General features: G+C 34.0%; 2 protein-coding genes across 2 annotated transcripts; one reads left to right on the forward strand and one right to left on the reverse strand.

Annotated features, from left to right (window-relative positions):
- Positions 1-537: 537 nt before the first annotated feature.
- On the reverse strand, positions 538-7,610 carry LOC123212918 (synaptotagmin-1-like). Its single transcript, XM_044632160.1, has 12 exons — positions 7,243-7,610; positions 5,399-5,497; positions 5,251-5,301; positions 5,025-5,148; positions 3,981-4,099; positions 3,744-3,845; positions 2,867-2,941; positions 2,220-2,296; positions 1,876-2,122; positions 1,448-1,798; positions 1,193-1,324; positions 538-867 (listed from the first exon to the last, which is right to left on the reverse strand). Exons 1-12 carry the CDS (start codon positions 7,351-7,353, stop codon positions 736-738), a joined length of 1,620 nt encoding a protein of 539 aa, XP_044488095.1. The 5' UTR covers positions 7,354-7,610; the 3' UTR covers positions 538-735.
- Positions 7,611-14,353: 6,743 nt separating this feature from the next.
- Positions 14,354-24,685, forward strand: LOC123212992 (E3 ubiquitin-protein ligase UPL3-like). The gene is made up of 18 exons (XM_044632288.1): positions 14,354-15,623; positions 15,924-16,034; positions 16,146-16,262; positions 16,351-16,521; positions 16,599-16,760; positions 17,775-18,023; positions 18,109-18,230; positions 18,314-19,745; positions 20,190-20,288; positions 20,834-22,393; positions 22,508-22,732; positions 22,812-22,916; positions 23,269-23,349; positions 23,448-23,516; positions 23,613-23,741; positions 23,870-23,992; positions 24,093-24,318; positions 24,446-24,685. Exons 1-17 carry the CDS (start codon positions 14,760-14,762, stop codon positions 24,156-24,158), a joined length of 5,685 nt encoding a protein of 1,894 aa, XP_044488223.1. The 5' UTR covers positions 14,354-14,759; the 3' UTR covers positions 24,159-24,318; positions 24,446-24,685.
- Positions 24,686-25,271: the final 586 nt, after the last annotated feature.

Genomic DNA, 25,271 nt, shown 5'->3' on the forward strand with positions numbered 1-25,271 from the left:
AATTATATATAAAAAATATATACACAAAATTTTATTAATATAGATAATTGTTTCCATAACAAATTATAAACTAATACGTCCTGAAGATATAAAGAATAATATGTATACATATTTTTAATATACAATTTAGATATATATATGATATATCATCATATGATTAGATGTTACTTTATCTTTAATTCAAAATCATTTAATCATACGATAACATATTATCTATATATAAAAATATGTACACATAATTTTATTGAAACACATAAACCTATGCATATCTTTTCAAATACACAAATGAATATATACTTCATATATATTACTGTATGAATAAATCAATTTAAATCAATGTTAAAAATATCATTTAATCATACGATGATATACCTATCTTATTTGTGTATTCAAAATAAGTAAATATACATTGCTCTAAAAAGATAGTTATATATAAATAAATATCAAATTTTTATTTTTGAAAGGAAGAAATTCACAATAAATAAATAAATAAAAAGGGAAGAGAAAGAATAAACCATTCAGAAGGGCACCGGGAAGGAAGAGGAGAATTGTAAGTTATAATCACAAACACGTCTTTGTTTGCCAGAGATGAGCAAACCAAAGCGAAAACAGAAATGCAAAGTAGAACAAAGCTTAAAATCACAGAAGGTTCTGTGTAACTGGTATTATAATAACAACAGCATGTACAAAGTCAACATACAAATTGGTCTTTCATAGCAGTAGCAAATTGGTCTTTTATGAAGCTGTTCTCCATTGCATCTCGATCTGGACTTGCCCGTTCTTTGAGTCAATAAGATGATACTTCTCATTGATTCGTTTGTTGCTAACAACATCTGAAAGATTGATGTCCACATAACCCAGAGTTTCCTGGTTGCACAAATAAAAGTCATGACGAGCGGATTTTTACAGTTTAATTGCAATCCCTGTCTCATTATTTTCAAACTTTCTAAAACAAAAAGTCACGACATAAATTTACTCATACCAACCAGGACTCTAACATGCCTATGTCTTTTTTCTATGATCAGGGTTTATATGAAACAAACTTTAAAAACTATAAATAAGATGGAGTGTAACGGGGGCAATTTAGAGGTATTCAATCGACAACCAAACAGGACAAGCTTCTCCCTCCAACAGTACTCCAATCATAAGCTTCATTTTGCATACAAGATGAAAAAGGATTTGAAATCAATACCTTAGGATGCAGCAGTCCAATCCTTGATGAGATGCTGACAACTTCCACATGTAGTCTATCGTTAGCTGGTGCCTCCTCTAGCATGAATGTGAACTCTTCTTCCCACCTTGGATCTCTGTTCTTCTTCACATACTGTATCCGAACAAAACCATAATCATCCATTAAACATACCATTAACCGTAGATGAAAGCATAAAAAATAAGATTACTATACAAGTTGCCTGGCTAAAATAACTGAATGCTAAATTTAGTATACCTTAGTTTTTCTCTCCAACCCTCTAAAAAGAAGTCGTACATAAGGATTAGTATGGTACTTTCCTTCAACATCTTGAGCTTCATGGACTATAACCACAAGCAAACCTCCGCCAGGAGGAGTATTATCCGGAGCCTTTTGCACTGTATGTGATTCTTCAAAACTTGTTGGCATTTCCTCTTCTTTAAAGGGTTTATATGTCAATTCCACTACAAGCTGTCCACGTGACTTCTCATTTTGAACATCATTTAAATTCATGTTTTTGAGAAGATCTAGAGTCATAACTTTTGGTTCTTCAGGAGTAAGTTCTTTCAGAGGAACAATATTCATACCCATCTTTTCATGTTTGCCAACCTAAGAAAGGAAGAAAAACAGCTTAAACAACACAGAAACAATATGCAACCTCCGACAAGTGATCTGAAATAATATACCTGCTCCCAATCATACACAACGAGCTCCAAAGCCTGAGACTCTGGATCTTTAACGACAAAACTATATTCCTCATTCCATTCAGGGTTCAAGTTCTTGTGCTTCACAGTGGATTTCTTTGATTGAAGCTTATCCTCAGTGAGCTTTAGTTTCACATAAGGGTCTGATGCACCCAAAAGATCTTTCTTCTTCAGATTCATTGCCTTATTAAGCTTCACATGAAGAATTCCAACAGGTCTCCTGTAGGCTCTGCAAATGGTAATTAATTCATTCAGCCAAAACATAAGTGATAGCTAGAATGAGATTATAAGTCCTAAGAGAATTCTGGAGTTCAGTAGAAACATACTTAGCTGGATCCAAGATTGGAACTTCTAACGTTTTCGGCCACAGATACATGTTGGCAACCTGATCTTTAATAAGCTCCTGGGAAAATAGGTCTGGCACTTTTAAAACCAATCATCGGTGAAAAATAAATAATTTAATCTAGCTATGCAAGATGAAACAATCTTCAATCATTTATGCAGGAAAGTTGATACAGTATGCAAGATGAAACAAGCCAACTTTGCATGAACTTGAGCAAAAAATTAAACTGCCATCACAGATGAAGCACCACAAAATAATACAAGTTGACAAATGAATATGCTGCACAAGAAACATTAAGAATGCCTTTTCCAACAACTTGAATAAGAGATCAAGTCATCAAAAATCCATGCAAAATCACAACTTTTCCAGATCATATGAAAACAGCAAGTACTTAGTTCGGTTAGATTGAACCACAAGTAGGCAAACATGCAAAATCACAACTTTTCCAGATCATACGAAAACAACAAGTAATTATAATTACTGTTAGATTGAACTACAAAGTAGGTACAATGTATAAACATGCATCAATTAATTTAAGATATGTACAATATTATTTTTCCTATGCAGTCTAGTGTATCCCATATTAGGGTAAAATTTTGACAAAAACTCAGGACATTACTTGCTTTGTACCTGGATAAACCTGTAAAGACCAGGTATAGCCATTAGATCAGCCCCTATAAGCTTTAGTCCAAAGTCAACATGAGGCTGCATATCAAAAGATGAATAATCAAGTGGGCAGAATAACACCTATGAGGAATAAGGATACATGTTTTATAACAATTCTACATATTGAATACACTGCATTTAAGATCTTATACATCTAGGAATATATAGCAATCCAAAGAACATATAACTGTATCACCTAATTCCAGCCTAACCATTATCTATGAGACTACGTATAACAGCAACCACAACAATAGATCCAAGGTCCAATCATTTTTTAGCATTGTTTCACTTTCTCAAATGGATAGCTTAAATTGGGGGTAAAAGAAAGCTATTATGTAATGGTTTTCAACAGTATCATAAAAATGACACTACCAGCAGAAAAATAAGTGCAGTAAGTCAGTAACCACTGACCATTAGTTGCCAACATCCACAAAATTACACAACAGTAAAGCAGAATCAAGACAATTCCCCCATCCCCTCAACATTTCAAACAATAAAACCATTCAGAAGGAAAAATAAAAGGCAATTCAATTAAACAACTCCTACACTCTCTACAAGAACTTGAAGCTTTTCAACGTTGTCGGAAACCCCTGTACTAACCAACCGTGTTTGAAAATTGATGTGATGGAGAAATTACTAAAGACTGCCTTTGCTTTAATTGAGATAGGCATATCAAGCAACTCTACCTGACTTTTAACATGCCTAAGAAATAAATGAGTAAACATTGAAAATATTCAAAAGAACCCTCAAGAAAAAAACTGTCATGTCAGATGAGAAAATTTTGCATAGATTATAAGTAATTTGATCCAATCAAAACGTAATATTAACCATCATTACGAACCTTCTCCATGAGAGAAACATAGATTTTAGCAAAACAAGGAAAAGAAGGAACCAAGGGCTTCAGAGTGATGCGTGGAGCAACAAAAACTTGTAAATCCACCACCTAAAAATATTAAGAGCACATGGTATTAACAAGGAGCACAGGGGAAAGAGGGATGTTTCTCCCCCTCTCACCATCAAATACGTTATTGCCTTACTGGACATGAAACATTTTTTTTCAGTCAGCACAACAACACACCTGCACTGTTGCCTTTAAACCAAATGCTTTAACAGCGGCAGTGACGTTGGGGTTTCCAGCCCATTTTATACATGGTTCCATAATCAATTCCTTCTCATCGGTGAGATAAACTTTCATTCCTGGAACAAATTTAAGATTTCCAAAAGCAAAAATAAAAATGAGCTCATAAGTTTGCAAACACATTATAAATTATAGATTAATTCAGCATTTAAAATACAGTCAATCAAAAGGGAAAAAATCATCAAGGTCTTCCAATGAGTGATAACCATTAACCACATAAATCAAGATACAAGAACAAAAGCATGAAGTAACAGCTTCACCTAAAGCATCTTCCAACCAAAAAAAAAAAAAAAGTATAAACTGCAACCATGCTTGCAATATCCTACTATAAGTACCAGATTGAACACAATGAGGAACAAGTTAAAATCCTTGGAACACGATACTGATTCACCACCAGAAAACAAGTGGAGAAGATTTTGTTAACCTATCAAAATTTTCAGGCCTTTGTGCTTAATAATAGATTCATAACCAAAACAAGCCAAACAAGTGATGAGAACTGCCTAATTTCAACTCAAAACTATTCCAAAAGAATAAATAACGACAACAACAGGAACCTCAAGGTTAACCATTTGAGTCAGTTCCAAATGTTCATTATACTTCATTCTAAAAGGGAAAAATAAGTGCATAACATTCATTCCCCAAATAACTAGTGATGAGAAGACTAGCATTTATTTCTCTTAGATAAGGATTTTGACATCTCTAACATTAAACCAAATCTTATATTTCCCTAAGAGAATAACTCTTTCTCAATATACATTATACAGGGCAATTCTTATGCATTTTCCTTATCTTCTACATATTACAGCACAAGTGTCTTTACTGTAAATGTAAGCCCACTAAGAAGCATCTTCAAATCTAATCCAGTAATCGCAGACATCTACATAAGAAGTTATCAATTTGGTTTTTTTTTTCCATTTTTCTTAATGCAAAAAATGAAAAGCCCCTAAAAATACAAAATTATAAACATATATCAGGTCTACTAACCGTGAAAAGTTGGCGGTAGAGACCCTAGTGTAAGTGTTTCAAATTCAACAGAGTCAATTTTATATTTAGGAATTTGCTCTGCAATTATGGGCATTGCAATATTCTTCGCAGTCTTGCAAATGGCCTATGTCAGAAGAAAAGAAAGAGTCATACATGCCCAATAAGAAGAAGGGGGAGGAAGCAATAAACTGATAAGAGCATGCACTGCAAGACAGAGAAATCAAACCTTGTCAAGATAAGACCACATATATTCAAGGAACTTATTTAGCCAATCAACCTTCAAAAAAAAAAAAAAATCAGAATCGCATGTCAGAACAAATGCAACACCCAAATCATAACATAACATAGAAAGAAGTCATGGCATTGATACATACACGATCATAGTCTGGATTTTTCACCCAAAGTGGTATCTCTGGAAGCATCCGCTGCAAGGATTCTGTATCTTGCTCAACCAATGGGCGAATCTGAGGATTCTGAACAAGTGAAAGATAACCAAATAAACTTCAGCAAAGGCGGATGAAAGCCACCAGTATATGATCATAACATTTACTACTCAATCCAATTTCTTTCAATCTATATTTGTAAGCATTAACCATCCAAAATACAGAAACTCATTGTTTCTGTGAACTGCCATAATCCTCGGTTTCTAGTCACTTTACCTTACACCTCACTGCCACCCTGTTTAAACACATATTTTAACATCTTAAAACATGAACCTCAAAACTCAAAAGTTGAGAACCACAAAGAGGTGGCAGTGCAAAATGCATGGATAGAGCAATATGTCTGAGTTTGTACATTAACCTAGGGCTGGATTTGAGCTAGCTTGAGGGGTGCTAAGCTCGAGTTCAAGATTCCCTCAAAGTTGTTCGAACTCAGCTCACGTGAGGGGAGTTAAGCTCAAATTCAAGCCAACCTTTTGGTACTGTAGTCAAACAAAAAAAGATTAAAATGATATTATTTTAATACATATTGGTCATAACGATATCATTTTAGTCTATTTGTATCGATTTTTTAAGACTCGCAAGTCTGGCAAGCCGATCACCCCTTAAGATCAAGATCAAGCTCAAACTCAAGTTCGAGCTCAAAAATATTTAAACCCCTTGATTGAGCTCGAGTTCATTTGAGCCGAACTTGTTTCGAGTTTGTTCAAGTCAAGCTTATTGTCGAGTTTGAACAAACTCAGCTTGAATCTAGTCTACGTTAACCTCCATATAAGTCAAAACCATGATTATCAATATTTTACGATATATAATACATATCCTACAATACGATATAGATGAAAAGCGATACATATTATAAGATGTATCAAAATAATACAATACTATAGTGATATGTATCATACAATATGATACAATATATATTACCAATACAGATCGATACACTTTTTTAGAGAAAATGATAATGTAGTAAAGGTATATATGAGAAATTTTAAATTTTAAGTAGTGTTTGTGATATTTTTCAAAATGATAACATGTTAATTAGAATTTTTATTATTTTATTAAAACCATATCATACAATACAATACTCGATACATGATACAAAAAATCAGATTTTCGATACACAATTCACTACCATGGTCAAAACTCTTAATACTCAACTTTCACTTCTTCAACTTTGGAAGAATAAGTCCATTATTAGCATTGTGATTTTTCACCTGTTCCTCAAATACATATCCTGAAATTTCTTTCACATTTCCATAGGTGCAACCTAATTACAAGGGTTTTTGATAAACTTCATAAAATTCATAAATGAATCTACCAAAAAAAAAATTAAAAAATTTAGAAACGACTCTACCAAAATTTAAAAGCCTATAAAATTTAGAAATAAAACTACCAAGCCTTCTAGAGAATTTTGAGGAAAAAAAATCACAAGAGATTTCCTAAAAATACTCGAACCAGCAGGTTTAACTTTCAACACATTTGTCAGATATTCCGGACATAACAGAATCAGATCAACACGAAAAACCATTAAATGTTGGATTCATAACTACGCAATCCACTAATAAGGTACATACATGACCAAATAAAACACTGACACATGTACGCAACATTTATTCTCTAAGAAGCCAAAAATCCTCCATTAAAACTTCAATTATCGCCCTACAGTCTACTCGGTAACTGAAAAGTCCTAGAGAAACTAAATCTAAAGTTTGAACTACAAAACTTACACAAATAAACGCACATTTTCATCGACAAATAAAAAATTTTAAACTCAATACCTTGACATCGGTTGGCTGAAAGTAAATAAAAAGGAAGTAACCAATCACAAGTCCAGCAGAAACGCCGACGCCGAAGCCGCAAAAACCTAACACTGTACTTATAATTCCCATCCTTCGCTTTCTCTCTTAACTTTTCTCGACAACCAAACAGCCCTCACAACTTTAGTCTCCCTTAGCCACTGTTCATCGGGCAAATTTTTTAAACGAGGAAAGTAATTACATCTAGAAAAGCATGGATAGATCATACATGGTGAGAATGTGAAATGGCACAAATGTCCCTTGCCAATCTGGTGGACAGAAAATTACGTTCAGAAGATTAACTTGATTAGGCGAAGGAGGTATATTAATGGTTTGTGACGCAGAGAGAACGAAAACTATAACTGACGTGGATGGAAAAGTACATGGCAAAAAACATAGCGTTTTATTCAAGAGATATTTTTTCCTTTTGTCGGACAGCACACGGTATTGTTGTGATTTTTGTGTCGGGTCCCCCACCGATTTGGTCCCATCTGGCCCGACAGAAAATGGACTCGTGTGAGATTTCATTTCTTAAAGTAGGCACGTGTGCAGAAATAATAAAACTAAATAACAAAAAAGTATCCGTTGAATTTGATTAAAGGTAGAAGAGTTGTACAACTCAAGCGATCTAATATGGTTAATTTAAAAAAAGGTGAATAATTCATCTACTTAAGGTAAACCAACAAATTATCACTTTTAAAGGGAGTTTTTTTTTATTTGGATAATATTTTATTATTAAAATTAAAAAATATAATTTAATATAATTATTATATTTGATAAAAATTAAGAAATATAAATAATTATTATGTTTGATTATAAATAATAAAATAATACTGATAAATATAATTAGTTTAAAATATTTTTTATATTACTTATTAAATTAATCCAAAATAAAATTATTTTTATTATAAAAATAATAAATAAAAATACAATTATAATAAAACCAATATCACTATAAAAATCATTTATTACCCAAAGTGAAAATAATATTCAAATTACTACCTATATTACATATCACATTATCATTAGTAATAAAAATTTATTTTAATATTTTATTATTGATAAACTAAATAAGGTAATGTAAATAATAAAATATATATTATCAAGATAATTTTTATTAACTTAAAACCAACCAACCCCTAATTCCTATATTTAATTCCTCGTTAAATTTAAAATTTTATTTATTTAATATGATTAATTCAATTAAAAAAATTATTCGACTCAAATAAAAATTCTTTGTTAATTAAAAAAATAAAAAAAATTGTAATTATTATAACTTAAATCCAATATTTTATTCATTAATATAATGTGTTTGTGCCCTTAGAGTTTTTTTTTATTTATATATAAAAATAATTCAGACTATACGTTTAATAAATAATTATATAAAATTATTTTATATAAATAATTCATTAGTTGAATTGTCAATTAGACTAAATCACCCTCCCATCAAATCAGACACCATATCTGACTTTGAAAATTGTATTATATAGTTTATTTCCATCTAAAAGAAGTACTCAAAGGAGTTATTCTTGTTACATATTCATAAATTTTGTTTATTTTCTTGAGCATATGAATTGATGGATTATGTAATAAAGGGAAGAATGTAAGTTATCACAGGATGAATATACAGTTATTCCACTTTGGGCTGTGCCCATTTTTTTTGGGTATTTTATTTAGAGTAATATTACGCATATATATATATTTATATATAATTTAAATATATAAATAATATGTTATTATATGATTGAGTGTTACTTTCTCTTTAATTCATAATTATCTAATTATATAATCATACATCATCTGTATATATAAATTATTTATCAGAAATATATACACATAGTTTTATTATTTTATTTAACTCTATTAAAGTATAATTCTTACACTTAATTCATTGAATATACTAAAAAAAAAATTACTTTAACATAAAATCCTTACACCTATTCCTTAAACAATATGATTAAATGTTTTCAAAACTTTAAATAAGAGTACATTAGTACAAAGTATAACTTAATTAATATTGTAAAGTATAAAATAGTTTTAATATAAACTATAATTCAAATTAATAACCCTACAAAAAATATACCATATGTAAACAAGTTGTAACTTTGTATTGTATAAATATTATTAATTTAGGGTTAAATGATTAAAAAAAAAAGGACGTATAAATTACAAATCACAACTAAATAAAATAGTGCAAATATATAGTTACAAAACTAAATATCGTTCTTTATATCATTTTCTCTTAAATAAAATAGTTTGAAATATCTAATTTTTTATTTTTAAAATTATTAAAATTTTTAAGAAAAAATTTAAATTTAAATTATTATATTTCAGGTTTATCCTTTTAGCCAAGGTTTTTAAAACCGAACCGGGATAAAAACCGTTTTAAGTACTGATTTCGGTCAGACCGGTCGAACCGTTTGGACTAGTCGGTTAGATCGGAATTACAGTTTTATATAAAAACCTAAAAAAACTATGTTTAATTAGTAATTACATATGTTTTACACAGTAAATTTTATATTTTGCATACTTTTCATCAAGGATTGATAAAACATTGGTTTTTCAAATAGCTTCTGAACCGGTAAATTTAAACAGCAACGGTTTACAAACACAGTAAATTCAAACAAACAAAAACATTGGTTTTTCAAATAGTTTACAAAGCCTAGGATACACACCAGCTTCCCGTCGTTGTCTGAAAAGTCACCGGTCAACAGCAACGGAACCTCGTCGTCATTAGCCGCCGTCTTAGCCTGAGAAGTCGTCGTGAAAGGTTGCAGTATTGTCGTGAAATTGTTGTCTTGTGAGCCTGCAAACCACCACTCCTCGGCAACGTCGTCGTTGTCGGCGGGTGTCTTTAAACCGTCGTTGGCAAGAGATGAATCAACGACGGTTTATTAATATGTGCAGTCGGAGAAATTTGTCGGCTGCAACAAAACCCTTCTGCGTCTGCGTGCAATGCAAGGAACAGGGTACAACAGGAAAGAAATAAAACTGTTGCTTTTACACACAACTTCTGAATTGGGAACCGCCTTGATCGGTTGGACCGCGGTTTAGACGCAACCGGTGGTTCGACCACGGTCCAACCTGAAATTAACATTATAACGATTTTATGTTAAACAGTAACCGACTACAGTACCGATTCATGGTCAAGCTGGTCTGACCGTCCAGTTTTGAAAACCTTGCTTTTAGCTAACCCATATGAGATTTTTATTATTAGAAAAATAGTTTAAGATTTTCATATTGGTGTTATAGTATATATTTGGCATACTTGTAATGTAATGACTTCAACCATTCCATTGACGGGGCTAGTTGGAGTTTTTAAGTGGTGGCTTGGTAAAAATAATAATGGGTTTTTTAAATTTATAACTCATATATAATTAGGGGTAGATTTGGGCTGAATTGAACGCAAATAACCTTTGGTTTAAGTTTGGTTCGAATAAAAAAAGATTTGATTTGAGTTTATCTAGTTAAAATTAAGTTCGATTTGAATAAAAAATGGCTCAGTTTGGTTTAATTCAAGTTTGACTCAATTTCGTAGCTTAAATCAATAGTTTGAATTCGTAGCTCTGTTCAATTTGAATTAATGGTTTGAATGTATGGTTCGGATTCGTTGCTCAAGTTCGTAGTTTATTGACAAAACAATATCATTTTACCTAAATAATATTCAAAATTTTTTATTTGAGTCATGCATTCGAACTATTGATTTTAGCCCCAAATTCAAGCTGGATTTGAATCGAATATCTTTTAACTCAAGTTTGGCTCAAATTAAAAAATGAGTTAAATCTTTTGACTCAAGTTTGATTCAAATTTGAGTCAAACCGAATCAACTTTTAAGACCAAATAGGCTCAGATCGTATCATACCTCTATATAATGGATTGAGTCATCTTTCACCGGGGTATTTGTTATTTTAATTCATTGTAGGTAACGACTGTGGATTTCTATAAAATTTTACTGTGTTGATATAGTTTTATGAATAATGATATGTGTGTATTTTTTATACACAATTTAAATATACAGATAATATATTATTATGTGATGGAGTGTTATTTTATTTTTAATTTAAAATTTTTTAATTATATAATAATACATTATCTATATACCAAAAATTTATACACATAATTTTATTGATAATTAAATAGGGTTATCAAAATTGATAAACTATTCAAACTTAAACAAAAAAAATCTAAGTTGAAGTTATTATACCTCAGAATCATCTCTCTAACTAACACATGTTAAATCTCTTATTATTAAAAAAATAATTTAAGATTTTCATATTAGTGTTATAGCATCTATTAGGCAAACTTGTAATGACTTCAACCATCTCTATGACAGGGCTAGTTGGAGTTTTTAAGTTGTGGTTTGGTAAAATAATAATGAGTTTTTTAAATTTATAACTCATATATAATTAAGGGTGAATTTAGGCCGAACTAAGTCCAAATAACTTTTGATTTGAGTTTAATTCAAATAAAAATGATTTGATTCGATTTGAATAAAAAATGGTTCAGCTTAATTTGATTCAAATTTAGTTCAATTTCGTAACTCGAATTAATAATTTAAATTTGTAGCTCTATTTAACTTGTATTAATAGTTTGAATTAGTGGTTCGAGTTCGTAGTTTATTAATAAAATAATATCATTTTACCTAAAAAATATTCAAATTTTTTTATTCGAGTTATAAATTCAAACTATTGATTTCAAGCCTGAATTCAAGCTGGATTCGAATCGAATATTCATTGACTCGAGTTTGGATCAAATTTAAAAATGAGTTAAATCTTTTGACTCAAGTTTGATTCAAATTTGAGTAAAGCTGAATCAACTTTTAAGACCGAATAGACTCAAATCATATCCAGACCTATATATAATGGGTTGGGTCATCTTTAACTGGGGTATTTGTTATTTTAATTCATAGAAGGTAATGACTGTGAATTTCTATAAAATTTTACTCTATTGATATAGTTTTATGAGCAATGTATATGGTAATTTTTTATATATAATTTAAATATACATATAATATATCATTATGTGATTAAGTGTTATTTTATTTTTAATTTAAAAATTCTTTAATCACATGACGACATATTATCTATATGCAAAAAATCTGTACATATAGTTTTGTTGATAGTTAAATAAAATTATCGAAATATGACAATAGAACTATCAAAACCCAAGTTTTGCTCAAGTAAGCCGGTCCTATTTTCCAAGCCTAGGCTTCGATGTCAATCGATACCAAATCGAATTGGGTTTGTTTCCTTTTTTGTTAGGTAAAAATGTAATGAAACCAAAAAAATAAATAAATAAAAATAGGTATTAAAATGTCAATTTTCTAATCTAATTCCATCGATAGAGTTGATACATAACATTGGATTAGATTGGGCCTTTCCAAAACAAAAGTACATACAATCCACCCTCCCTCCTTCCATGTACTTTCTCAACCCCACCTTTCTTCTTAACTAAATTACACATTTCCACCCAAAGTTTGGTTTGAGTACACTTTTCTACTTTTTTATAACATATATAACATTTTTCTGTCTAAAATACAGTTTTGTTTTAAATACTGTAGGAATAAAATAGTAAATTTACTATCAAGTTAATTTGAAAAAGAGTAAATTTCCCATTGTTTAGCCTAAAAACACTTTCTCTCTCTTGATCAAAATAATATTTTTCCATCTATAATCCAAATTTGTTAACAAAAAATAATTTTATTAAGATATAAAATTATCATATCATCACTAATTATTTAATTTTCAAAATTACCACATCACCTTAAATTTATAAAAATTAAACAACCTTTTAAATATTAAATTTACTCATACCCTCTTTTCCTCATTTTCTTTCCCCCACACCTTATCTTACTTGGAAGTTAATTGATAATCTCACTTTTAAAGATTCATTTTCGATGTTAATTTGACTTTTATAAATTTTTTCGACGATGATCTATCCATTTTTAGTTCATTCCTGTGGCGATATCATTGTTTCCACCTTATTTCACATCAATGAAATTCGACAATTTCCTTCATACATCAATCTCCTCTTTTCCTATTCATTCCAGTGTTGATTGTAATTTTTGATAATTTATCCCATCAATATCAACATTTTTTACTTCATTTGACGTCGACTTTATCACTAGTGATGGTAAAATTACAATCAAATGATAGCTAAGATTCTTTGGGTGTAAATACAAGTTGTCAAACTTAAATGGGTAAAATAGTGTTTGAATCCTGTGGGTTTGATATGTAAAATGGTTTTCTTAAAATTTTATTTCAAAATTTTTGTAGATATAAAAAACTAATTTACTGTTATACTATTATTTTTTTTATTAATATAATTTGATTTTGGATGAAAAATAATATTTATATTGTCAAAGGGTGAAAAAGTGTTTTGGGGCAAAACTTTGGTTCAAAAATGTAATTTACTCTTCAAAAAAAACATTTTCGTAGATCTTATCTAAATATTTAAAACATAATAGTTTATTCATTTTCACAGGTTTGTAAATTTATGTTTTAGTCTCTGTAACAAATAGAAACCTTTTAGCCCCTACCATTCCTTTTTTCCAACAACACAACCCAATAGTCCCAACCCTTTCTCCGGTTGACACTGGCTCTTTTGCCACTATTATATTTCACCTTCATCATGTATATAGGCTCTTACCACCCTCTCTTGTTACAAATAAAGTTATTGTTAATGATTTGATCGAGAGGAGTTGTCAATGACAACTCCATTTGAGATGAAAAAGGGTCATAAATATGACAAAAAAGATTGGTCTACAGAATGAAATGAATGGTTAAAGAAAATAAAAAATAAGATTGTGGTAAATATTTAAAGATTTTTTTATTTTTATTAATTTGTAGCTGTAAAAAAACCAAATTACCATCCGTAAATTTTTTTTTTGAAATTTTGGTTAGTAATATGATAACATTATGGAATTAACAAGTTGATTTAGTACTCATTTTTATTTATTTATTTATTAGACCTACGTACGCTACTCTTGCGTTAAAAATTAAAGGTTTCTTTTCAAAACGTGCATGAGAACAAGATTAAAATATATTTTTTTGAGAGAGAGAGAGGCACCGAGTCATATCCCAAACTGAGCAGTATTTCACCGTCATGCAGGCTCACCATACTTTCTAATGTTCTTTCCTCCCTCTTTTTTATTTCATCACCGCTATTTCTTATAATATCAAAATTCATTCACTTTCACCTCTTTATTCCCTTCCTTCATCGCCCCTCACTCTCTAGGGTTTCTCTTTATTCTGTTCTCCTTTCTTTCTCTCTTTCAGCAAAATTCACAGTCCAATCTATCATTTCTCTAATCAATCTTTTTCAATTCCCTGTTCCTTCACTCAATTTCGCCAATTTTTGTACAATTTTTTCTCAGTCTGAATATAGGGTTTTGATCTGGTGCGGTGAGATGCAGGTGGGAATTGGATCGGACATCGTCTAATCGCTTCGCTCGTGGTTTCGAGCGAGCGAAGCCGTTCCGATTTTGGAGTAGTTTTTGTATGGAAACTCGGAGCCGGAAGCGGGCGGAGGCCTCCTCAGCTGCCCCATCGATTTCATCATCTTCGTCTGGGCCCACCACTCGTTCTTACGGCAATAAACGACCGCGTGTAGCTCCCGCCACCTCGAACACAACAACCGCCCCCGCTTCCTCCTCTTCCGCCACCACACGCTCACGTCAGTCACGCGCCCTCTCCATGGACCCTACCACTGAATCCTCCAGTTCTCGACACACTCGCCGCGCCAAAATCTCCTCATCCAACGCCGACAATTCCGCCGACAAAGGTAAAGAAAAAGAACACAATAGTAATAACAACAATAACAATTCGGATTTGGCCAACACGGGTCGGGCACTTGGGTTGAATATGGATACGGGCATGGATGACGATGACAATGACAGCGAGGGTGGAGTTGGAATTTTGCATCAGAATCTGACCTCAGCTAGCAGTGCCTTGCAAGGACTATTGAGGAAGCTCGGCGCTGGATTGGATGATCTTTTACCGTCCCCAGCCATGGGGTCGACTTCGTCATCTCATCAGAGCGGGAGATTGAAGAAGATTTTAGCTGGGCTGAGGGCAGACGGTGAGGAGGGGAAGCAAGTAGAGGCGTTGACCCAGCTTTGTGAGATGTTGTCCATTGGGACAGAGGAGAGTTTGAGTACTTTCTCAGTAGATTCATTTGCGCCTGTGCTGGTTGGGTTGCTGAATCATGAAAGTAATCCCGATATTATGTTGCTTGCGGCTAGGGCTCTCACACATTTGTGTGATGTTTTGCCGTCATCTTGTGCTGCTGTTGTGCACTATGGGGCGGTTACCTGTTTTGTAGCGCGGTTGCTAACAATTGAGTACATGGATCTGGCTGAACAGGTTAGTTTATTAGAATGTTATATTGCTTGCGTTAGATAATGGGCTGCTTTTGTTATTCTTGTTTTACTTATTGCTATGCATTTTTATGTAATTCAATGAGTAGAAATAAGCAAATTTTTGGAATGGGAACAAATGTTGACTATGCGATGTTGTTGTTTTACTTGTAGCTGTGTCAACTTGTGTTTGTTGGATATTATTGTATTTTGGTTTCTTTTTTTTCTCCTTCCACTTTGAAGTTTTTAAGCATTTGTTTTAATGTTGGATCTTGATATTTATTGATGGTGGTTGTGGTGTTTGCAGTCTCTGCAAGCTTTAAAGAAGATATCGCAGGAGCACCCAACTGCCTGTTTGAGAGCTGGTGCTCTAATGGCAGTTCTTTCGTATCTGGATTTTTTCTCCACAGGAGTTCAGGTAAATAAGTTAGTGAGATTTGCCTTTTAAATTGTTGATGGAGAGAGGATTCTGTGACACTGTCCTTGATACCTACAGTTTAGTTTTTTCTATATGATGTTTACATTTCAGAGGGTAGCATTGTCCACTGCTGCAAATATGTGCAAGAAACTCCCTTCTGATGCTGCCGACTTTGTGATGGAAGCTGTTCCTCTGTTGACAAACCTTCTTCAGTACCATGATTCAAAGGTAAAGTCATTTAGAGCCACCAATTTCCCATTCAATTTCAGACTTCAGTTTCCCCATATTCATCATGTGTGATTTGTTGTGTTTTTAGGTGCTGGAACATGCTTCTGTTTGTTTGACTCGAATTGCTGAAGCATTCGCATCATCTCCAGACAAGTTAGATGAACTATGTAATCATGGACTGGTTACACAGGCTGCCTCTCTCATTTCAACCAGTAACCCTGGAGGTGGGCAGGCATCTCTCAGCACACCTACCTATACGGTAAATTCAAATTCTGATGTGATATCTTGATTCTATGCAATAAATCAAAGATGTGGTTCTAATTTTTAGGAATACAGGGTTTAATTCGATTGCTGTCCACTTGTGCTAGTGGATCGCCTCTTTGTGCCAAAACTTTGCTCCTCCTTGGGATCAGTGGAATTCTGAAAGATATACTATCAGGGTCTGGTGTTTCTGCTAATACATCTGTTCCACCCTCGTTGAGTAGGCCATCAGAGCAGGTAGTTGCTATTTCTTTGACCGGTTCCTATCTATATGAACAATATAGCATGCTTATTCTGTCTTGGTAGATGTAACTATTTCAAGTTTCTGAGTTTTTAATTTTTTCTGAGTATGTTATGTGATTTCCCCAAAAGATGAAAGCAGTTGTAGCAGAATACTAATTTTTTGCACGTTTATTTGATTTATATTGTCAAAATTTATTTTTGTGCCAGTTTATTGTTTATTTTCTAGATGTTCAGTTTCAACAAAATCCAAATTATGAACTTCTTCTGTATGTTTTTCTTACCTGTAAGTTTGTAGCTGCATAATATATAAGTTGTGGGTCTCACAGGAGCAAGGTCTCATTTATTGTGTAGTTATGTGGGCCTTGGTTGAGATTCTTTTTCTTGTTGCTTATGAAAAATATCAGTTTATTTCTTGTTTGATTGGGCTGTACATAGACAACTAGATTTGAATTTGTTTTGTTGCTTGAAAACAGTAGTAGATTTTCTTGTTTATAGGTTTCAGGATGTGTAATAAATTCATCTTTAAAACACAATTAGGTTGCGGTATTCATGGAAACTGGTACTTGATATGGTCAAGAATTTGAAGAGCATTACTATTTTTTTCAAAATGTGCCATAGCATGCTTTAAAAATGATCAGGGAATGCAACCCTCATTGACAGGATGCCCTTAGAAAACAAAACAAAATGCCCCCACTTTTCTAATTCTTTTGTATAATTAATATGAGGAAAGGATGGAAGAAGCATTCCATTCAAACACAGCACTGGTATAGATCTAAAAAAACGTGATATATATTCGATGTTCTTGTTTTATATACTCCAATAGCCTCTGCTTCCATTGAAAGACACTCAAACATGTGCAGTGGCCATGCTTTTCAATTTTATTCCAATGCCACTGAACCTCATATACACTGTTGGGGGCACCTGACGGACATCATTAGTAAATCCCCATGGTGTGCACTTCTTTTTATGTGCACTTTCAATAAGTTGAACTTCTATTTCACTGTGTAGATTTTCGAGATAGTCAACCTGGCAAATGAGCTCCTCCCCCCACTACCACAAGGAACTATCACCCTCCCAGCCAGCTCCAATATATTTATGAAAGGTCCTCTGGTGAGGAAGTCTCCTGCCAGTAGTTCTGGGAAACAGGTTGATACAGATGTAAGTGCTCCTGAGGTTTCTGCTCGAGAGAAATTATTAAATGATCAGCCTGAACTCCTGCAGCAGTTCGGAATGGATCTTCTTCCTGTTCTAATACAGGTAATTTATTCTGTGGGAATTGCTCTCTACGTCTTTTACTTATTTTGATTTGTATATTCAGCATGCGTGTTTACATGTTGAGCAGATCTATGGTTCCAGTGTCAACAGTCCAGTTCGCCACAAATGTCTTTCTGTTATTGGGAAGTTGATGTTCTTCAGCAGTGCAGAGATGATTCAGTCTCTATTAAGTGTGACAAACATATCGAGGTATCAACTGTTCATTTCAATACAATTGGTTGAGATGCTCACTTGAGGTGAACTCATATCTATTTATTTGTATGAACCTATAGCTTTTTAGCTGGTGTTTTGGCATGGAAAGATCCACATGTCTTGGTTCCTGCTCTCCAAATTGCTGAGATTCTAATGGAAAAGCTTCCTGCTACATTCTCTAAGATGTTTGTCAGAGAAGGTGTTGTTCATGCTGTAGATCAACTTATTTTAGTTGGTAATCCAAATACTGTTCCTGCCCAAGCATCTCCTGGTGATAAGGACAATGATTCTGGATCTGGTACATCATTACGTTCGCGGCGTTATAGACGACGCACTGGTAACTCAAATCCTGAAGGAAATTATTCGGAAGAATCAAAGAATCCTGTTTCACTAAATGTTGGTTCACCTCCAAGTTCAGTAGAAATTCCAACAGTGAATTCTAATCTCCGAACCACAGTCAGTGCAAGTGCTAAAGCATTTAAGGACAAGTACTTTCCTTCAGATCCTGGGGCTGCTGAAGCTGGAGTTACAGATCATCTTTTACTTCTAAAGAATCTTTGTTTGAAGTTGAATGTTGGTGTTGATGACCAAAGGACTAAAGCAAAGGGAAAATCTAAAGCCTCTGGGTCTCACATAGCTGATATATCTGCTAGTAAGGAAGAGTATTTGATTGGTGTGGTATCTGAGATGTTAACTGAACTAAGCAAAGGGGACGGTGTATCCACTTTTGAGTTTATTGGCAGTGGTGTTGTTGCAGCTTTGTTAAATTATTTTTCTTGTGGTTATTTCTCTAAGGAAAAAATTTCAGAAGTCAATTTGCTCAAGCTTCGCCAACAAGCTCTTAAAAGATATAAGTCATTTCTTTCTATTTCACTCCCATCAAGTGTGGATGCAGGAAATGTGGCTCCTTTGACCGTCTTAGTTCAGAAGCTTCAAAATGCTTTGTCCTCACTAGAGCGTTTTCCTGTCGTGCTGAGCCATTCATCTAGGTCATCTGGTGGAAGTGCTCGTCTCTCTTCTGGACTGAGTGCATTATCTCAGCCTTTTAAGTTGCGCCTCTGTCGAGCTCAAGGGGAAAAATCTCTCCGTGATTATTCTTCTAATGTTGTGCTGATTGATCCATTAGCAAGTTTAGCAGCTGTTGAAGAATTTCTTTGGCCTCGAGTTCAGCGAGGTGAGTCTGGCCAAAAGCCTATGGCATCTGTAGGGAATTCAGAGTCTGGGACCACACCCTCTGGAGCTGGTGCTTCGTCTCCTTCTACCTCAACTCCTACTTCTGCAGCTCGTCGTCATTCTTCAAGATCCAGATTATCTGTTAATATTGGAGATGCCACTAAAAAGGAACCTTCCCAAGAGAAGGGCTCAAGCTCATCCAAGGGGAAGGGTAAAGCTGTTTTGAAGTCTGCTCAGGAGGAGGCAAGAGGACCTCAAACAAGAAATGCTGCTCGTAGAAGAGCAGCTCTAGACAAAGATGCACAAATGAAGCAAGTGAATGCAGATACAAGTTCTGAGGTAAGCTGTATACTTCAGTGTTTGTGGTTTAATTCTCATAATCCAGAAAAGCATAATAATAATAGTTGTGATTTTCACTCCTGGTGTAAGGGGCAAGCTTGTAATGTGACCTATAGTTTGTGTTTTCATTTCATTATAACAGTAATATATTTTGTGGTGATTTTTTTTTCGTGTTATCATATAAGAAGGTGCTGAAAGCTTAATGTTTCTTTTCCTTATATTGATTCATAAAGTGCTGGTAAAAATTCTGTTATCCTTAAATGTAAGTGCGAGTTATTTTTGTTATCTAGATTTGAACCCCTGTTACTGTTGTTAATGGACATCCATTTTAATTGGGCAATAAGCATTAAATATGCATGTGTCCTTCTCTAATCCGACCATTGTTTTATTATTTTATGCTGCTTTTCAATTTCACCAATCTTATGAATAACATTTTCTTTCTAGGATGAGGAATTGGATATATCTCCAGTGGAGATTGATGAAGCATTGGTGATTGAAGATGATGATATCTCTGATGATGATGATGATGAAGATCATGAAGAAGTAAGCAATTTGATTTCATTATTCCCTTGACTTCTTGAAACTGTTAATTTCTTTTCCCTTCTGATTAGTGATTTTTGTTTTATTATATTTTTTAAGTGTTTCAATTTTTCGATATGATTGACCTATAAAGGAATAGATGGAGTAGAGAGAAGTAATTAAACCTGCAATGATATTGGTAAAGCAAGGCAGATCCATATTTGTGGGTGAATTTTCCACCTATTTTAAATTAATCCTGACTCAGGAATGGGTCTAATTATACATTTGAAGTGGGAAAAATGAGGATTATGAGCAAAGTCTTTCGGATGGTGAGTTTGGACTTCTCTGAAGGTGGCTGCAGCATTAAAGCCTTTCAGATCTTCTGAAGAAGTTACCCAAATGATGATCCATGAGATTGCTCTAACTTTGTGGAAATATTGAAACTAAAGGAGAATAGAATTTGACATTAATTGAAATTCAGTAGTATATTTTGGGTTTGTGGTGGATGTATTTCCACATGTTTTAAGTATATGATTTAATTTCCTAATGGGGACATTGTTTTATCTCAGGTGTTGAGAGATGATTCTCTTCCTCTTTGCATACCTGAGAAAGTACATGACGTAAAATTGGGTGATTCGGCTGAGGATAGTGCAATTGCTTCAGCAGCTAGTGATAGTCAGACTAACCCAGCATCTGGATCTAGTGGCAGAGCTGCTATAGTCAGGGGTTCTGATTCTGCTGACTTTAGGAGTGGCAATTCTTATGGTTCAAGGGGAGCGATGTCATTTGCTGCTGCTGCTATGGCTGGGCTTGGTTCTGCTAACGGAAGAGGTGTAAGGGGAGGCAGAGATCGACATGGACGGCCTCTGTTTGGCAGTTCCAATGAGCCTCCAAAGTTGATATTCACTGCTGGTGGTAAACAGCTTAACAGGCATTTGACTATTTATCAGGCCATTCAACGACAGCTTGTGCTGGATGAGGACGATGATGAGAGGTATGGTGGCAGTGACTTCATATCGAGTGATGGGAGCAGACTGTGGAGTGATATTTACACTATAACATACCAGAGGGCAGACAGCCAAGCTGATAGGGTGCCCATTGGAGGATCAAGTTCTACAGGTCCATCAAAATCTACAAAATCTGGTTCTGCTTCCAATTCCAACTCTGATGCGCAATCCCATCGAATGTCACTTTTAGACAGCATCTTGCAAGGGGAACTTCCTTGTGATTTGGAAAAATCTAATCCTACATATAGTATACTAGCCCTGTTGCGTGTACTAGAGGGTTTGAATCAGCTTGCACCTCGCTTGAGAGCCGAGATGATTTCTGATAGTTATGCTGAGGGGAAAATATCAAGTCTAGATGAACAGAGTGCAACGGGTGCTAGGGTACCTTTAGAGGATTTTGTAAACAGTAAACTCACTCCTAAATTAGCTCGACAAATTCAAGATGCCCTGGCTTTGTGCAGTGGTAGTCTTCCCTCATGGTGTTATCAGTTGACGAAAGCATGCCCATTCTTGTTTCCTTTTGAGACCAGGCGTCAGTATTTTTATTCAACTGCTTTTGGGTTATCTCGTGCTTTATATCGTCTTCAGCAGCAGCAGGGTGCTGATGGTCATGGATCAGTAAATGAAAGAGAGGTGAGAGTTGGGAGATTAGAGCGCCAGAAAGTTCGTGTCTCTCGGAACCGTATTTTGGATTCTGCTGCAAAAGTAATGGAGATGTATTCTAGCCAGAAGGCTGTCCTTGAAGTAGAATATTTTGGCGAAGTTGGCACAGGTTTGGGTCCCACCCTTGAATTTTATACACTTCTAAGTCGTGACCTACAGAAAGTTGGACTTGAAATGTGGAGATCAAATTCTTCATCAGAGAAATCGTCTATGGAAACTAATGGTGGTGAAGAAGAAAAAGGTAAATCAAATAATGTAACAGGAGATCTAATTCAAGCTCCACTTGGGTTGTTCCCTCGACCTTGGCCCCCAAATGCTGATACTTCTGAAGCTAGCCAGTTTTCTAAAGTCATTGAGTACTTCCGACTGGTTGGGCGTGTGATGGCTAAAGCTCTTCAAGACGGGAGGCTTTTAGATCTGCCATTGTCAACAGCATTCTATAAACTTGTTCTTGGTCAAGTAAGTTTTCATGAAGCTGACTCAGTGTGCGATTTTGTTGACCTGTCTCAGTGATAAGCTATATGTATTCATAGGTCTCTTTCTGATGAAACTTCAAATTCTGATCCATCGCAGGACCTTGATTTGCATGATATTCTTTCTTTTGATTCTGGATTTGGGAAGATTTTGCAAGAGCTGCATCTCACTGTTTGCCGGAAACAGTATTTAGAGTCAGCCAGTTGTGATAATTGTGATGCAATTTCTGACTTACGATTCCGTGGGGCCCAAATTGAGGATCTCTGCTTTGATTTTACTGTTCCTGGTTACCCGGATTACATTTTGAAACCAGGAGATGAAAACGTACTGTATCTTTATTTTTTTATGCCATTTTTGTCATTTAATTCTGTATTTGTTTCTGACATTTGCAAAAATACTTTAGGTTGACATCAATAACTTAGAAGAGTATATATCCCTGGTGGTTGATGCAACTGTGAAGACTGGAATTATGCGGCAAATGGAAGCATTTAGAGCAGGCTTCAATCAGGTCTCTCCTTGATTTCCTTTTTTATGTATTTTGTAATCATGTTAAAGCTGCTTGATTTGTTGTTCTCTTGAAACTTCCTACTTTTCAATTGTACTTTATGAGTTATTATTGCTTCATGTACTTCTAACTACAACTATCAGCGTTGTTTAATATTTCAAATCTTTAGTCTTGGTATTGATATGTGCCAATATTGTGACATTTTTTACTTGATCGATATTCTCAAAAACACGGTATCAAATTCTTGTTTGTATTAAGTGAGGAATCATCTCTCTCTTAATTGAAATGATATACTTGTCTCGTTATGCTCTGTACCAGCTACAGAGTTTACTAACCTGCTACATGGAACAAGCAGGTCTTTGACATCTCATCACTGCAAATATTCACGCCTCATGAGTTGGACCATCTGGTTTGTGGCCGCAGAGAGTTGTGGGAGGTACTTGTTATAAATTATGATGCTGCCACAAATTACATATATTTGAGTGTATCTTTATGAAAAAATAATGGTTATAAATTGACTTTAAAATTGCGCAGGCCGAGACACTTGCTGAGCATATAAAATTTGATCATGGTTACACTGCCAGGAGCCCTGCAATTGTAAATGTATGCTTCTTTCCCATGTAAATATTTTGTTTATTGAAACAATAACTCAGATTTTGATACAGCCATATGACGTACTGTTTTTTTTTATTTCTTCAGTTACTAGAGATCATGGGTGAGTTTACACCGGAGCAGCAACGGGCCTTCTGCCAGTTTGTTACTGGTGCACCTAGGCTTCCACCAGGTGGCTTGGCGGTGCTTAATCCAAAGCTGACTATAGTGAGAAAGGTAGGTTTTTTAGTTTTACAGTCACATCTTTTAGATGTTTAAATATTTTGTTTATACATAATGTCTTATTCAATCATTTCGTGCCCACCCTATCTTGAATATGTACCCCCTTGCATGTATCGATGCAGCATTCTTCAACTGCAAGTAGTGCAGCAACAAATGCAACTGGGGCATCAGAATCAGCAGATGATGATTTGCCTAGTGTAATGACTTGTGCCAATTACCTGAAGCTTCCCCCGTATTCTAGCAAGGTACAGCATTTGGTGAATGAATAAAATAGTTACATCATATCAGACGGCAACCTTGTCCATCTACTAATTGAACTTCTTTAATTGCTTTCCTCTGGAACAGGAAATTATGTACAACAAACTGCTTTATGCAATCAGCGAAGGGCAGGGATCTTTTGATTTATCATGAGTTTTTGAAACTAACAAATTGAGAGTTGTGTATAATAAACATCACAAAAGTGTCAGGGTCAATTTTCATTCCTGGGGATTATTCATCTTGGAAAGTAGAAATCCTATTTGGTCAAACAATGGCTTCTCTTCACTGCGAATATGTTTGCATCATTAAAACGGTTAGTTCCTATTTTTCCTTCTGTTGGTACAGGTCACAGATTGATAGGATTTATATATTTATATATACATGTATATATTTGATGATTAAAAAAGAGATTCTTGTGTGCCCATGGAATTTTTGTTCAGGTGAGACCTCAGGCTGCCACATTGTGAGGAGAGCTGTGAAGAGGGGGGAATCCTCAGTTGTGGAACTCTTGTTTTGGGGCTGTTAGGCTATTGTATATAAATAGGAACTTAGAATTCTTTTTGTCCGAATTCAACATTTTAATTGGCTGGTAGAATATATATACATGTAAGGGAAAAATAAATAATTGGAATGTTGTTATGCCTTGTTTAAGTGGATATTCTATTTTTCATATTTTTCAATTTCTGATTTTTTGTGTTTCATATATTGATACTGGCATTGGCATTGCATCAAATTTTCAGAATGACGCAAGTAAATATTTCGAAGGTGGATGTTGTGAGAATTTGTTGAACATGGGTTTTTCATTCCTAGTAAAGGAGTAAAAGGCTAGGGTTAGGAGCAAATTTGATTGCATATATAGTAACAGGGTGATATTCATTGTCATCTGGGATTTGTTTAGATGAGCCAAGAAAATTCAAGAATAAGAAATTCCATTTTTGAGTTAGGCCAATGCATCATGTACGTAAAATGGATTTACAAATGACTATATGTGATTGAATATTATTTTATTTTTAATTTAAAATTATGGAATAATATGGTAATATGTTTCTATACTCATTTTGTGCTTGAGTAAACGATCTTACCTTTCCTTGTTGGAAAGTGTGAAATTGACTTAAAACCATTGCATACCCTTTCTCAGGTTCGAAAGTTTTTTCAATTTGCAGTACGTTGTGTTTTAGTTCCCAATCCTGATTTTGTGTTTGATTTGTAAGTGAATTGTTTTTTTTTTGGATGACTAGAAGCTCTGCCTATATTGATTGGACGGAT

Source organism: Mangifera indica, chromosome 4, assembly GCF_011075055.1.
Source record: "Mangifera indica cultivar Alphonso chromosome 4, CATAS_Mindica_2.1, whole genome shotgun sequence".
In the NCBI taxonomy this organism is placed as follows: domain Eukaryota; kingdom Viridiplantae; phylum Streptophyta; class Magnoliopsida; order Sapindales; family Anacardiaceae; genus Mangifera; species Mangifera indica.